The following is a 13,386-nucleotide window of genomic DNA, read 5'->3' as shown; positions in this document are numbered from 1 at the left end:
ATAACGTCATATCTGAGCTCATCAACACAGGTCACCCATGACTAACCTTCGATCCTTATAAATTAAGAAAGGGACTACATAGGAATAGATGAAAAGTTTTTGCAGTACGTTCTACGGGGATGTTCCGCCCAAATGAGGAGCCATTTTCCCCGGTAACACTGAATATCCTGCTACAATGGAAAGCAGAACTCACGCACTCTGGTTTAGAGATAAACACAGTAACTGAACCGTGAATCAATCAACTACTCTAGTGGTCTACATAGTTTATCATCAGTCATGTTTCAAACTCCGATCTCGCTTACAACACAGGCTGCTCAGTACCTTCACGAGAGCCCACGAATTCCATTAAAGAAAGTGCATGGGAATAAAAAAAATCCAAATCAGTTCTTTCAAAGATAAGAATTACGAAATGAGAAAACGTGAGTTTGTGTGGTGTCTTTGAAGGCTATTGCCTATCAAACTGACTTTATTAAAAATACTAGGAAAGATTGAAGTGATCACCCTTTAAACGCTAAAGAAAAAGAAAAAAAGAGTTGGAGTTTCATTTAAGATTGTATTAAATGGGCGAATATAAATACATGTTATCCCGGCTGAGATTTGCGACAAGAATCGAGAACAGAAAACAAATTATGCATGGAGCGTCAAAGGAAAACAATCAAACAACCAGAGATCAAACGATATACAAACGAAATTGAAATAGTAAAGCAGTTTTTGATCATGAAAATAAGTTTCTTAACGATTCTTTTTGTCGTCATTGTTTTTCGTCCTAATATTTTTCACACTTTTCTCTTCTTTTATTTACCCGTTTGTTTTGTTTTGATTTGTTCGTTTGTTTTGTTTTGATTTGTTTGTTTGTTTTGTTTTGATTTGTTCGCTAGCTTTCTTATTTGCTTCCTTAGTTGACAATAGTTACATTTGTGCTTAAGGTCTGGCTCTCCCCACTACCATTTTCCATTAACATTAGAGTGCATCATACAATTTAAAGTGTCTGGTTAGGGAGAAGTCTTGATCTCAAGGTCCAACTAAAAACGCGATGCTGGTAATGAACAGAAATAGTATAGTCCCTTGACCACCGTTCACTCCACTCCTTAATGGATCTTTACCATTTTCACAAAAAGGGTTATCGTCACCAAACATGGTCGCCTTTGATGAGCTTTGGTCAAAATTACAACTTTCCTCGTGTGCTCTGTTGAGACACTTCTTGGCATCTGCAAAAGAGCTGAAAAGTAGAAGAAATATTTCCGTTACTACAGAGGGATATCAAGAACAATCTAAAATAAATCCAGCCCGTTTCTTCCCCCAACTTAGAAATCAAATGGATGGTTGTAACCAAACCAAGAAAGAATTATCGGTGACACGAGAATAAACAGAAAGGAGATACCTTTGAAAGGGGACAAATGCTACCGGGGTTGATCCCGGTTTCTTCACCATTTTGAAGTATTACCAATCTTCTTCTAAAAGGAACGCCTGTTCATCACAGACACTCTCTTCTCCTCACCTGCCCCCGACATCACCTTATGAAGGCTGACGAAACTCGCCAGATAATCGCTATCTTGTTGCGAGATTTCTACAAAACAAACTATTATCCACCGGAACCCAGCAGATAGTGATACAATCCCTAGACAGCGTGACTCACTTGTTGTTAGTACCCAGTTGCATAAGAACATAAATCAAATGAAATTGAAGTGTAACCATATCGATACTTCTGCGTATCATATACTCACGAGCAAACTTCTTGGGACTTTTTCTTCACCGAATTTTCATATATGCTTCTGAAAGGCTCCGCACATTTCTCAGCAGCGGTGAAAAACGCCGGCTTACAATCACCTGTCTTAACGCTTTCATGAAGTGCGGCCTTGTCCAGAGTCACTTTGCCACAAAAGAACTGCTCCGCCATCAGAGTTGCTCGAAGAGTCTTCACACTGTCCTCAAAAACTTTATCATCTCGCATGGAAGAGCACTGCGTAACCAACTTCTCTCTCAAGCAATTCTTATTTTTCAAAAGGACCGTGCTATAGGTAAATATATTTAGTGAGTAACTTTTAATTGCATTCTACAAACTACAGGGGCAGGGTATTTGATCCCGGAAAGTAACACTGCTTTGCTTGCCTTAGTCAACAGTCGTGCACGTATTAGCAGAGGATTAGATTGCTAGACTGAAAAAAAAAAACTAAATGAGGGGTAAAAAAATTACTAAGCGATTAGTAATTCCTGTATAGAAAGTATACAATTACCAGATAGCTCTTTCAAAGGTCGTCTGTACCGTAATATTATACAGGTCAAAGAAAATTAATGATCTGACTTTGCACCTTGTAAAGAAGATGGAGTTTTTGTATTCATGATTTTAAGTCAAACGTACATCCAAATTGGATTCTGTCATCATTTGGATTATCTAAGTACTAACCACTGTGCAATCACTGGTGTTATGGTGTGCTGCCCCTTTTTCAGTAGCAATACTTTTCCTTTACTTCATTTATCAAGGTAGTCTATGCTTTGAAATCATGATATATGAGTTTCGCAGTTCACTAGCGTAAGAGTATATCATACGTCTGGCGCTAAACTTACTATAGTACACGTTGTACTGGTTGTATTGTTGTAACAGGAACCTGTCCTGACGCTCTTACCTGCAATTGTTCCCCGAAGCAAAGTCTTTAAAGCTCTCTGTATCACACATCATCGCATTATCGTAAACTAAATTATTTGGGCAGAGGAGGGGGAGAGGATTACAGTCTGAAAACAGGAAAAAAAATGTTGATATAGAGAAAATGGAGACGGCATGCTCAGTTGTACGTTACCAAAGTTGGACAAGAATACCAACTTATTTGGTGATATTTTGTTATGGAACAAGTGTGGATGACTCTCGCGAAACTTCTACCAGCAATTCTAATTTTAAAAAAAATTTATTCATCGTTAAACAGTTTAAATGATATCGAACGAAGGATCCAAACGCCAATTATGAAACTGGTAAAGACGTGACCCCAATGCAGAAAGGAAGACACATTATTGGTATGAGCTTTTCATATAAGAGAAACTTTTTTTCTTGTTGGATGTGGTCATAGTAAACTATTGAGAGGAAGAATAAAATTTAAACGGCATAAAATGTTTACCAAACAAGGTAGTCTGTGTTGGAGGGTCCATTCCGTCGGCACAGAATGGATTATAGTCGTCTTTGGTGATGTATTGGCAGATACCTTTACACGATTCTCTTGCCCTGTTGGTGCATTTTTGTTTCCCTTCCGCATATTTACTATGTTCAAAAAAATAGGTGATGATACACAATGAGCGGCCTAGCAGTCAATTGGAAACACAATTTTACAGACTCGCTAAGGAATCAGTCAATCAGTGAATGAATTAGGCAATGAATCAATGAATCATAAGTCAATCATAAATCAATTAATCAACTAGTCAAGTCAAGTACTCAATTAATTGGTCAATCAATCAAAAGAACCAACTAACCAATTTTTTTGTAAATGAATGAATTAATATATCATTTAATCAATCATCAATCAGTCTGTCAATCAATCAATTAATCAACTAGTCATGTCAATTACTCAATTAATCAGTCAACCAATCAAAACACCAAATTGACCGGTTAATTCGTAAATGAATGATTGAATCAATGAAGAGTCAGCCAATCAATCCATAAATCCACCAATCCATTAATCAATCTTTCAAGAGTAAATAAATGGCCATACAGAAAGTATGGTGATGCTCACTTGTCGATGATCATAGAAATTTTTATCTGCGGTGGTAACCTACCTGCATAATAAGGAATCGTTCCTGCTTGCGTTAAAAGTAGTACGGAAATCATCCCAGCAGCCAACCATCCCTTCCAGTTTTCCTGCATCGCAATCGACTTGACCGAGGATTAAGGGGTTTATTCTTGATACCTCAAAACTCAGCTTTCCGCAGTGATAAACTAACAGTTCAAGCAGCTTCACTATCTCACCTTTAAACGCGTTTAACAGCGGAACACCATCCACGCAACTACTGACATGACCATTCAAACAGATAGATTGCTTTTCGTATTCAAAGCTGCCAAGAAAACAAGCGTAACAAGCAAAAAACATCAAACAAAGGATTTAAATCAGTAAATGTTTTTAATTTTTGATAGTGACATGCTTTTCCAATAACATTTTCTTTTTTTTCTGATTCAGTTTTATTTTGCAGCTTCCAAATTCCATGACCATAAAGGAAATGACTTGTAGTGGTAAACACTTTGAAATTGATAATAAAAGAGAGGCCATTTTCGCTGAAGCTATAATCAAACCTCCAAACCTGCAATTCAAGCTGGCGTTGTTTTTCAAGTTTGAAATCAGAGTCCTCTGGCATTGCTGTCCTCCCTTCGTGAAAGTGGTCAGATTGCATTTCCCGATATCTTGGCCAACAGCGTGTCTAAGTAGCACTGTGGGGGAAACATTTTAGAGAACTCAGTTAAATTGGGGGGACTTAGCAGAGATCAGGGCCGAAAAAAGTACAATTCAGCAAAAGAGAAACGCGCTGGACACATCAAAAGAAAAAAAAGACTACGAAGGTCATGGCTTGGTAATAGACCTCGCTCACCGTATGATCTCGGTGGCTCTGTGACTCAAAGGAATTCCGAAGGTCTGAAGTTCGATTCCTCATGAAAACACAGAAAATTTTTTCTTTGTTCCACGCTCGTAAAAAAATATTGCTCTATTTCTCCAAAAACATTTTTGATCGTGATGCTGCCTAGCTAAAAAGGAGAAAGCAACCTCGTGAGCGTGAGCGTGCTTTAAGTTGCAGTTTATCACACTTTGAAATAAATTCGCACATTCCAATCGTGTCAAATAATTCTGGGATAAAGGTGTTTTGCTTTGCCTTTCCCTACTTTTGATAGTTTGTCTAACCGTTTTGCTTCAGCATGGTTATGTTTTTCTCGGTATTGTTTTTGATGTTGTTTTTGTATTTGTTTTTTGTTTTTTTTTTTTTTTTCGTGTGTTGCTGTTGCCTTTGCTTTTTTCTCTTGCTTCTCTCTTTGTGCCTCTGTTTTTATTCGGTTCTTTTGGTTGCCAGTGTGTTTGTTAGTTTTTGTTACTCTCGCTTTTGGATTGGTCGTTGTGAAATGTTTCCACGCAAAAATTGATTTCCTAGATTTATCATTAATTTAATTGTGTATTAAGTGAGTTGTAATTTCGATATCGTTAAAATACGGAGTCAACGTTATAATTAGAAGTAGCATGTAATTGGGAGCGGCATAGGGTAATCAAATGAGTTCTGCGAGCAGTGATGTATGAAATTAGGCATTTGCAGGGCGTTTAAGCGCGTAGGAACTTAGCAGCATGATTGCCAAAAAAAAACCATGTTTAAAAGGAAATTAGTGCCCACGAATCGTTGCAAAACGTGAGCGAATCTTGATATCCCACACGGAATTACGTATCTGGGTGTGGATTTCCTCAGCTAATAAATGTAACATTTTTGTAACCCTAGGATAAGATTGTAATAAAGTAGATAGATCGCAGAACGGAACGTGCAATGATGAATTGTCGTCAATAAAGCCTGAATCAAAAGAGAGTATACAGTCCAAGATTACCGAACCAGCGCGTGTGGAATTCTCAGCAACACAAGTGGGAAATTCTGCGAAACTGGTTTAGAAATCCACGCGTTCGAAAAGTTCTCTGACAGAAAACAACATGCGTATGAAATTTCATAAATGTGGTTTTCAGTCAATTATTCGTAAGCTAATCCTTATTCGCTCCATTTGCGGATCAATATCAGTATCTGGGCAACTGCCCACCTACCCCTCCCCTAACTCAACAACAGTCAATTGACAACAAGTTTAGGTTAATGTTGGGTTAGGGGAGGGGTAGGTGGGCAGTTGCCCAGATACTGATATTGATCCCCATTTGCTTTAGTCTCCTTGTTATGAACTGTTAAAATAACCCAGTCATGCATGTTTGTGTAGGCAATATAACTCATTGAAAACAATGCAGCGAAGAAGAAAGAGCAGTCGAATATGAAAATATGAATAGATTAACTTCAATTAAGCAGGGCATGCGTCAATTTAATATTAGGTAAAATTTCCGCACAACCCCATACTATTGTTATCCGACAAATGTAATTGCTTCTTCTCACAATGGAAATCTTGTTGGAAAGAAACGACCGCTCCCTTGTTCTTTGTGGCATGCAAGAACTAACAATCTGCGTTTGTACAAGGACCAAAAGTCAGCGTCGTTCTAATTACCGATTTCGACAAAACTTTACATTTCTAAAGCGCAAACGAATTCGATATCCTCGATGACGACGCAATTTATTATACGTCTTCGACTGAGTCTGAAAACTTTCGATGGTAAAATTTCCGCAAAGCCCGATACTATTGTTAAACAAATCTGTTTTCCCGATAGCCATGTATTGTTTTTGTCGTTTTTTGTATCCAAGAACTGAATGCATAATGTGGTATGGGCTGTGCGGAGATTTAACCCTTTCACTCTCGCTTTGACCCTTGGAATGGACAAAAGGCTGCAAGAGATCTGATCGAAAGGAATCTCGATGTTTATCATACTCACCTGCTACAAATATAATGTGGATGCACATAACACCTTTGCAGCGCATGATATCATTCGATATACGACTTCAAGGGACGCAAACTATCGAGAAGTAGAGGTTTACTAAGACAGAGTAATCACCAACTGTGAAATAGAACTGACAGCACTCAATCTTCAAGTTTTGGTACGAATTATGCAAATATTGTATCCTTGCGGTAATTTAAAAAATGGAAATTTTTCATCATAATCGAGGGTAAACCAATTAGATCGAAGTCATCGTATAAACAAACTTTTTTGACGAAGACGATCTTGGATGAGGGATGAAAATAAATCATAAAATTTGGACTATTGAGTGGGAATTATTTGACGACAATTTCAATTCTTTGCATTTTCACGACTAAGTCGCAAAGTGACCCATTATGTAATGTTAGCCTTGCATCATTGTTCTTTGGTTGAGTGAATCCATTTTTTAGCGGAGTGTTATTAAGTCAGCATGTGGTCTAGTAGCTTCAGGACATAACAAACTCCTCAGCTCATGGGAAGCACGATGATGTATTAACCGACCTTTCCTTTTAACAATCGAACAAAAAGCACATGTACATGAAAATTAGCCGACTTGAGCCTGTACTCGCTCTTTCTGCGCCACAGAGCATGAAGATGTGTCAAGTTTGGGGTCGACCATATAAATTGCGTTTAATTACTTGAAAACACAGCTGTTCTTGCCTAAAAAAAATAGCCAAAGGGGCTCTCAAGCCTTGAATATAAAGGGACGAAAGTGAACTCTTACGAGTGCTCATTCCCCCTCTGTTCTAAAACTATTTGCTTTTATCAATGTTCATCAGGATTATCGATATTGATTGTTTTTCCTGCAATTCAAATATGTAAAACGAGATGCTTACAAGTCCAGCATAAGTGATGCAGCACGACTCCACACTCCACAATGATCATGTCCCTGTTTTGCATTTTAAGCAGTTTTTCGCTTTACAATCGAATGAGCACTCATCATGGCGGCGATGGCATCTCTTAATGTAGCTACGATCAGTTTTCCAGTGATAAGTTCCTTCGCAAGGCTATGATCATATCCGAAAAAAGAGAGGTGGTCGTTTTACGACGTGATTTACGATGAAAGCAATGTTGTTGCTGCACAGGACTTGGGTTCTTACCGCAAGTTTGGCGAGTGAGTTTGTTAAACAAAGATAAACTTTATGGACACTCCATCCACATACACTGAATATGAAGAGAAAATCAACGAAAAAATCCAAATCAATGAATGTCAATGAAGTATGAGGCCGAGCCTCTTTCTTCTTAGAGAGACTAATTAGAGAAGAAGAGAAATATCATGACAAGCATCGTGCAAGTTTTTACTCATTGAAGTCGCGTGTTTCTAACGTACTCAGCATTGCCAACAACAAATCGACCTAGCAAATATAACGAACTTTCTATTTAATGATCTTGCAGTTCTGCTAGCGTGAAAATGAATGACCTGTTCACTGGACTAGATTTCACACTCAAACGAGCTCTTATTTAAAGCGAGAACTAAAATCTTTTTATTTTGTCTTCCTTTTATCTAAATAAGAAATTATTATAGTCATGCAACATATTTACTTTGCAGAATCGATTGTATAAATCGCATTGGCTGTAGCTTATCACGACTCAGTTTTCCCTGATGTGCTTGATAAGTTAGTTAATTCTGGGACAGGAAAACAGCATTCATAACAACAACAACAACAACATCAAAAACAACATTGTCTCCTTTTGAAATTACCGCCATGGGAAAAAGTCAGCTAATTCTGGATAATTAAAAATTGCCTAATGTTTTAGATGAAATTAGATATAAACCTCCCTCCTCATTGGAGACTCCTACATCGTATAAAGTAAACTAATCCGTGTTTTTCTTGTATCCTTCCCTCGACAGCTCTTCATGGCTGCGTGGCTGATCCAAAGATTGGTGACTGCAACATGACCCATTTCATAACAGGAGGATTCAGTTGTCAGAGGAAAATGGTGTCTGATTTAAAACACAAACCAAATGCCAACTGCAGGTACTAGTCGATTTTCAACCTCACGAGAAACGTTCGTACTGCACTGGCTGATTTTCTATCAGGACATCGTGAACGGCTCTTATTATTTCCTAGTGGATGATTATTTCAAAGTTTCTGCAGTCTTTTGCAGAATTAAAGCTCCTTTTCTTGGTAATTCATTTTTTGTTCAAAGTCAGCGTAAGTTTTTTATTTTTTTATTTATTTTTTTTTTATGACAAGTAATATCACGCTGCTAAGCTCCGAGTCTCTCCGATAATAAGACACTAATTCGTATTAAGCTTTAAAGAAGCGACCTGACGGTTAAATTCCATTATTCTGGAGAAGAAAATACAATGCAAAAACAAAAAGACAAAAAAAACAAAACAATCATTATCATGCCAATATGAAAGGCTATTGCATTTTGAAATAAACAAAAACACCATTGGGCCAGTTCCAGAGTGCATTCTTACTCATTAAGTGTAGCGGTCTTAGTCTGGAATCTTACGTTAACCTTATTTTTCGATACCATTTAGACTTTCCGACTTATTTTGTTTCCTTCAATCTCTTTAGTGTTGAATATCAAGATCAGACCTCATGTCTGGTTGATCATTTGAAGTCTTGCTTGACTGGTCTTTTTGCTGGTTCTGTTCCCGCCGTCACATCTTTGATAAAATTACTGTTATACCATTGTGGGGATCTTAAAGTGGATCCGGCGTTAATAGATCAGTTCCTGCTTAATCAGATCAAGTGCAAGGGTTCAGTTTTCGCGCAAACTGTGGAGTGTTGGAATGATTTTCGGGAGAGGTTGAACAGAGACAAGACAGATCCGAAGCTCTGCAGGTATAAAACTCACTTTTACCAGCTGATCTTGAACTTGAATTGCGGAGTTCTTTCAAAACAGAGATTTATCGGTGATGGTCAGCTATCTCAGGCTTGAGATTTTAAATTATATATTACAACATGTATGTACTTCCTCTTAACACGGTCAGTTGAGAAAAACTGTTTTGTGCTAGTTCAGAATGTTTTTGTTTTTCTATTACTCAGTAATTCATCTCGGAATCCGATCTTTTTATTATCTTAAACATTGGATTGTGTCCGTCTTGGAAAATCTTGCCGCAGTCAAATATTATACAAAAAAAACAATAAAATAAAATAAACGTGTAGATGGGGAATAAAGCCTTTCACCTCCATCGAAGGCTTACCACCCGATAAAATGAGTTGCCATTTGCTTCCATTTGTATCTTCACAGCGACTACGCTGTTGCAAAGGAATGCGTGACAAGAGAGGCAAAGACTGGTTGTGCAATCGGACAGTACGTTAATAGGGACTTGTTTAACCCTTTCTGCACATACAACACAGATCCACCGTTGAACAGTTCTGGTAAGATAGGCATGATTTGCTCCACTTGAACACTATGCTTTAACAGTCATCACAGTGACTACGTGGGTAGCGACTCATCATCATCACTTTCAGTTTTGGCCAGGAATCCACTGGCCAAAAAGCTGATCAACACGGTATAAGCATTATCGATGACTTGAGTTAATTTAAAACTTTATCTTTAGCTAATCTGGAAATTTTGCTCATTTTGTGGTCCATATCCTTTCTATTTTTGTGTAATATTCGCATCAACTATGTGGTATTGCTTTATTAAACATTATTTTTTTACCATTTGCAGAACCATCAATCTATATTGGAAGTTGCACCACCCAGACGTTCGCTACGTCGGCATATTCATGTCAACGCAAGATGATTACAAACCTGGCGAAGAAAAATAGCCCAACTTGCCGGTAACCCACATACCTTAATAAAAAAAAAGGGCAAAAATGATATGTTGTATTAATTTGTTCTGTTTCCGCTGTTCTATCTCAATAATGATAATAATAATGATAATAATAATAATAATGATGATAATAATAATAATAATGATAATAATAATAATTATAATTATAATAATAATAATAATAATTATTATTATTATTATTATAATCATAATATTATTAATAATAATAATTTAAAGAAAACACCGCCTTCAATCAGTTTTGCTACCTGGGGCAAACTAGGATGGTCACTTCAATAACCATTTCTTAGAAATTAGTTTTATAAAGGTGGCTCCCACTTAGGGGGAATATTTTGATAGCTTTTACAGTAATTGTAAAATGCAGTTTGTGTCATATATAGAAAAGTTCAGGACCGTTTAGAGAAGCTTTTTAGAATATTCTCCTCTCAAACTTGATTTCTCCTTTCTGTATACAGGCAGGAGTATAATCACCTAAAGCTTTGTTTGTCGGCGACTACGGATAGTTGTTTAACAAATACAGCGCTCTCTCCATTCAAAGACGAAGTTCAACGACTTGTACGAACACTTTTATATCACTGTGGAGATCTCAGAGGGAATGAGCTATCTATAAGCCCTTTCCTGTTGGAGGCATTGAACTGTAACAAGAGTATGTTTGAGACTTCGGTGGGATGCTGGGATCAGTTTCGTCTCCGATTGATCTTAAACAATGAAGACAGGCAACTTTGTGTGTAAGTAAAATTTCTCGTTCTGTATAACTTACTAATGAACAATGAATCGTTTTTTTGAATGATCTAATGTTACGTCAACCAGTCTTGCTGAAAGAGGGGGGTGTGGGGGTGGGGAGGAGAAGCGATGACGGAGTTGAATTATTTGGGAGAAGGATAAAGTCCACACAGATTATTCTTCTGACAACGTTTCACTTTAATGACTTTCATTAACGTTTGATGACAGTAACTTTCGTTTTGATAGTATTTAGTTCAATTTCTACAGAGATTACGCTAGGTCTAAGCAATGTATCTCGATGGCTGTACAAAATGGCTGTGCCATTGGAGATCTCATGGAAGACGACCTTTACAACCCATTTTGCGTGGATGGCATCGATCCACTTGCCCTTCCATCTGCCTCAGGTGAGTTGGATTGGCTCAATGGGAAACTTTAAAATGCAAATTTTTTCCTCCGCAAGGGTCCTGCATTCCGAACACCACTATTCTATTATCAGCTTGTTGGCATTCATCAGCGTCACTACTATTGCCATCATCATTATCATTACTATCATTTTTCATCATAAAAGTTGTCAAAAAAATATCAAAAATAAAAATATTTATCATGGTCATCATGTAATTTAACATAATACTTGGCATTGATGTCTTGATTAATGCATGTTTTGCTTTCTTGCAGCTCTTATATCTGGACGGTTTACATTTGTGTGCGGAAACGATTTCTTTTACAGAAAGGGAATTGAATGTGAAGACCATTTCCTCGCAGCCATCTATTCCGCAGAAGGAGATACCAATTGTGGGTAAGCATTAAAAAGAAATAACTACATAATTTTGATTTTAGATCATGTAATCGCGAGTCCCAGTTTGGTAGTTCAAATGTTTTTCTATCTACAAGGAATTAAAATGAAGTAAGTTCCTTTGCATTTTTCTGGGAATCAAAATCCCAGCCATAAAACTTTGAGCGTACAAAATATTTCTATAAATCACAACTTGAAATGTTTTGCGATTTTTTGGTGGCCTTGATTTTGGATAATCGAACCCAAATTATTTACAATTCCTTCGCCTTATTAGCTTTAAAGAAATAAATTACCTTTACTCGACTCGTGCTGAAACATTCACTGATGGTTGGCAGTATCTCTAAAAAATATATACGGACGTTTTCAAGTATCTGTGTGAAGTGGTGTACCTAGCAAGGTGTACTTGACTCTATTGTCATTACATAATGTTTATCATTTCAGACGTCAATCTGAGTCATTCTTGCGCTGTTTAAAAGAGAATTTTGAACCTTGCATCGGACCATCTCCGAATTCCATTCTATTGGAATCGCTTAGCATTGTAGTTCTCCAAAGCTTACAAGGAACACAACTACTTTGTGACTCGTCTGTGTATCAAATTGCTTGGGATGATCTTCCACCTCTTCTACGAAAAGTAGCAACTTGTGACAATGATTATTCAGCTGTTGTCGCTGATTGTGGTAGAACGTTCCGTTCCAAGTTTATTCCCGTTCCCTCGCCCCTGTGTGAAGAATTCGAGAATGGAAAATCTTGCATCGATGAGGCAAGGCAAACACATTGCTCCTTTGATGTTCAAACCCTGCGAACTCTCAAGGGTAATATAAATCCATTCTGTGACAACAGAACTCGACCTTTATTTAGAGACGTCGGCAGTTGTCAAAGTATAAACCAGAAACTGGCTTTTGCCGTGCTTATTTTTAGTGTCATGAGCTGTGTTTCTTGCAGGTAGCTCTCCACATATACAGATAGCTCATATATGTTAGACCTGCAATAATCATTGACATCTGGTCTAACTTTTGGTGATGTAAATAGAGACGCATTCTTTTTGTATAGATATCGCTACCGTGAATACTGAGAGAAACAACTTTAAATAAAGAAGGAGCTCGAGGGATGATCATTTTCAGTTTTTTAAACAAATCTCATCTCAACTGCATCATTTTTTCTCAACTGCGTATGAATTTTGTTCATCTTCTGGTAAATAACAGGTCCTTCTTACCTTATAATCCCTGCGGTAAATGAATGAATTTAAAGAACTGTAGATATATTCACGCCCGTTTTAGACCAGGTAACCGTTTTGGACTTCTAATTTTCCAAATCAGAGCCAAGCTAAGTTAACCACTAACTGCATCTATTACCTCAGCAGTCTTCTGGCCTTTAATTTTCATTGGGAAAACAAATGTTGAAGGAATCAAGATTTTTGCCCTGGCATTTACTCGAAATATATTGATTCACAAAGCGATGAGATTTAAGACTCCTGAGGAAGATTTAGCAGAAAAATGCCCTGGTTATGTCGTTCCATTCATATCATATCGCAGAAAAGTACGTTAT

General features: G+C 37.4%; 2 protein-coding genes across 2 annotated transcripts; one reads left to right on the top strand and one right to left on the bottom strand.

Moving 5' to 3' along the window:
* Positions 1-293: 293 nt before the first annotated feature.
* On the bottom strand, positions 294-6,683 carry LOC131770864 (uncharacterized). The gene is made up of 7 exons (XM_059086592.2): positions 6,528-6,683; positions 4,279-4,405; positions 3,760-4,035; positions 3,108-3,247; positions 2,625-2,730; positions 1,725-2,012; positions 294-1,219 (listed from the first exon to the last, which is right to left on the bottom strand). The coding sequence occupies exons 1-7, from the start codon at positions 6,571-6,573 to the stop codon at positions 1,012-1,014; spliced, it is 1,191 nt and encodes a 396-aa protein (XP_058942575.2). The 5' UTR covers positions 6,574-6,683; the 3' UTR covers positions 294-1,011.
* A 748-nt stretch (positions 6,684-7,431) lies between these two features.
* On the top strand, positions 7,432-12,941 carry LOC131770867 (uncharacterized). The gene is made up of 9 exons (XM_059086595.2): positions 7,432-7,683; positions 8,422-8,548; positions 9,098-9,367; positions 9,777-9,907; positions 10,203-10,314; positions 10,781-11,053; positions 11,316-11,452; positions 11,724-11,844; positions 12,283-12,941. The coding sequence occupies exons 1-9, from the start codon at positions 7,629-7,631 to the stop codon at positions 12,785-12,787; spliced, it is 1,731 nt and encodes a 576-aa protein (XP_058942578.2). The 5' UTR covers positions 7,432-7,628; the 3' UTR covers positions 12,788-12,941.
* Positions 12,942-13,386: the final 445 nt, after the last annotated feature.

Source organism: Pocillopora verrucosa, chromosome 7, assembly GCF_036669915.1.
Source record: "Pocillopora verrucosa isolate sample1 chromosome 7, ASM3666991v2, whole genome shotgun sequence".
Classification (NCBI taxonomy): domain Eukaryota; kingdom Metazoa; phylum Cnidaria; class Anthozoa; order Scleractinia; family Pocilloporidae; genus Pocillopora; species Pocillopora verrucosa.
The sequence above is the reverse complement of the archived record's forward strand: the minus strand, read 5'-3'. Positions and strand labels throughout refer to the sequence as shown.

Coding starts and splice junctions, on each gene's coding strand:
- LOC131770864 (XM_059086592.2), bottom strand. CDS start 6,573: ATGCGCTGCAAAGGTGTTATGTGCATCCACATTATATTTGTAGCAG. Junction 4,406..6,527: donor CCACATTATATTTGTAGCAG/GTGAGTATGATA, acceptor TTTCCCCCACAG/TGCTACTTAGACACGCTGTT. Junction 4,036..4,278: donor AACGCCAGCTTGAATTGCAG/GTTTGGAGGTTT, acceptor TTTTCTTGGCAG/CTTTGAATACGAAAAGCAAT.
- LOC131770867 (XM_059086595.2), top strand. CDS start 7,629: ATGAAAGCAATGTTGTTGCTGCACAGGACTTGGGTTCTTACCGCAAGT. Junction 7,684..8,421: donor TCTTACCGCAAGTTTGGCGA/GTGAGTTTGTTA, acceptor TTCCCTCGACAG/CTCTTCATGGCTGCGTGGCT. Junction 9,368..9,776: donor ACAGATCCGAAGCTCTGCAG/GTATAAAACTCA, acceptor GTATCTTCACAG/CGACTACGCTGTTGCAAAGG.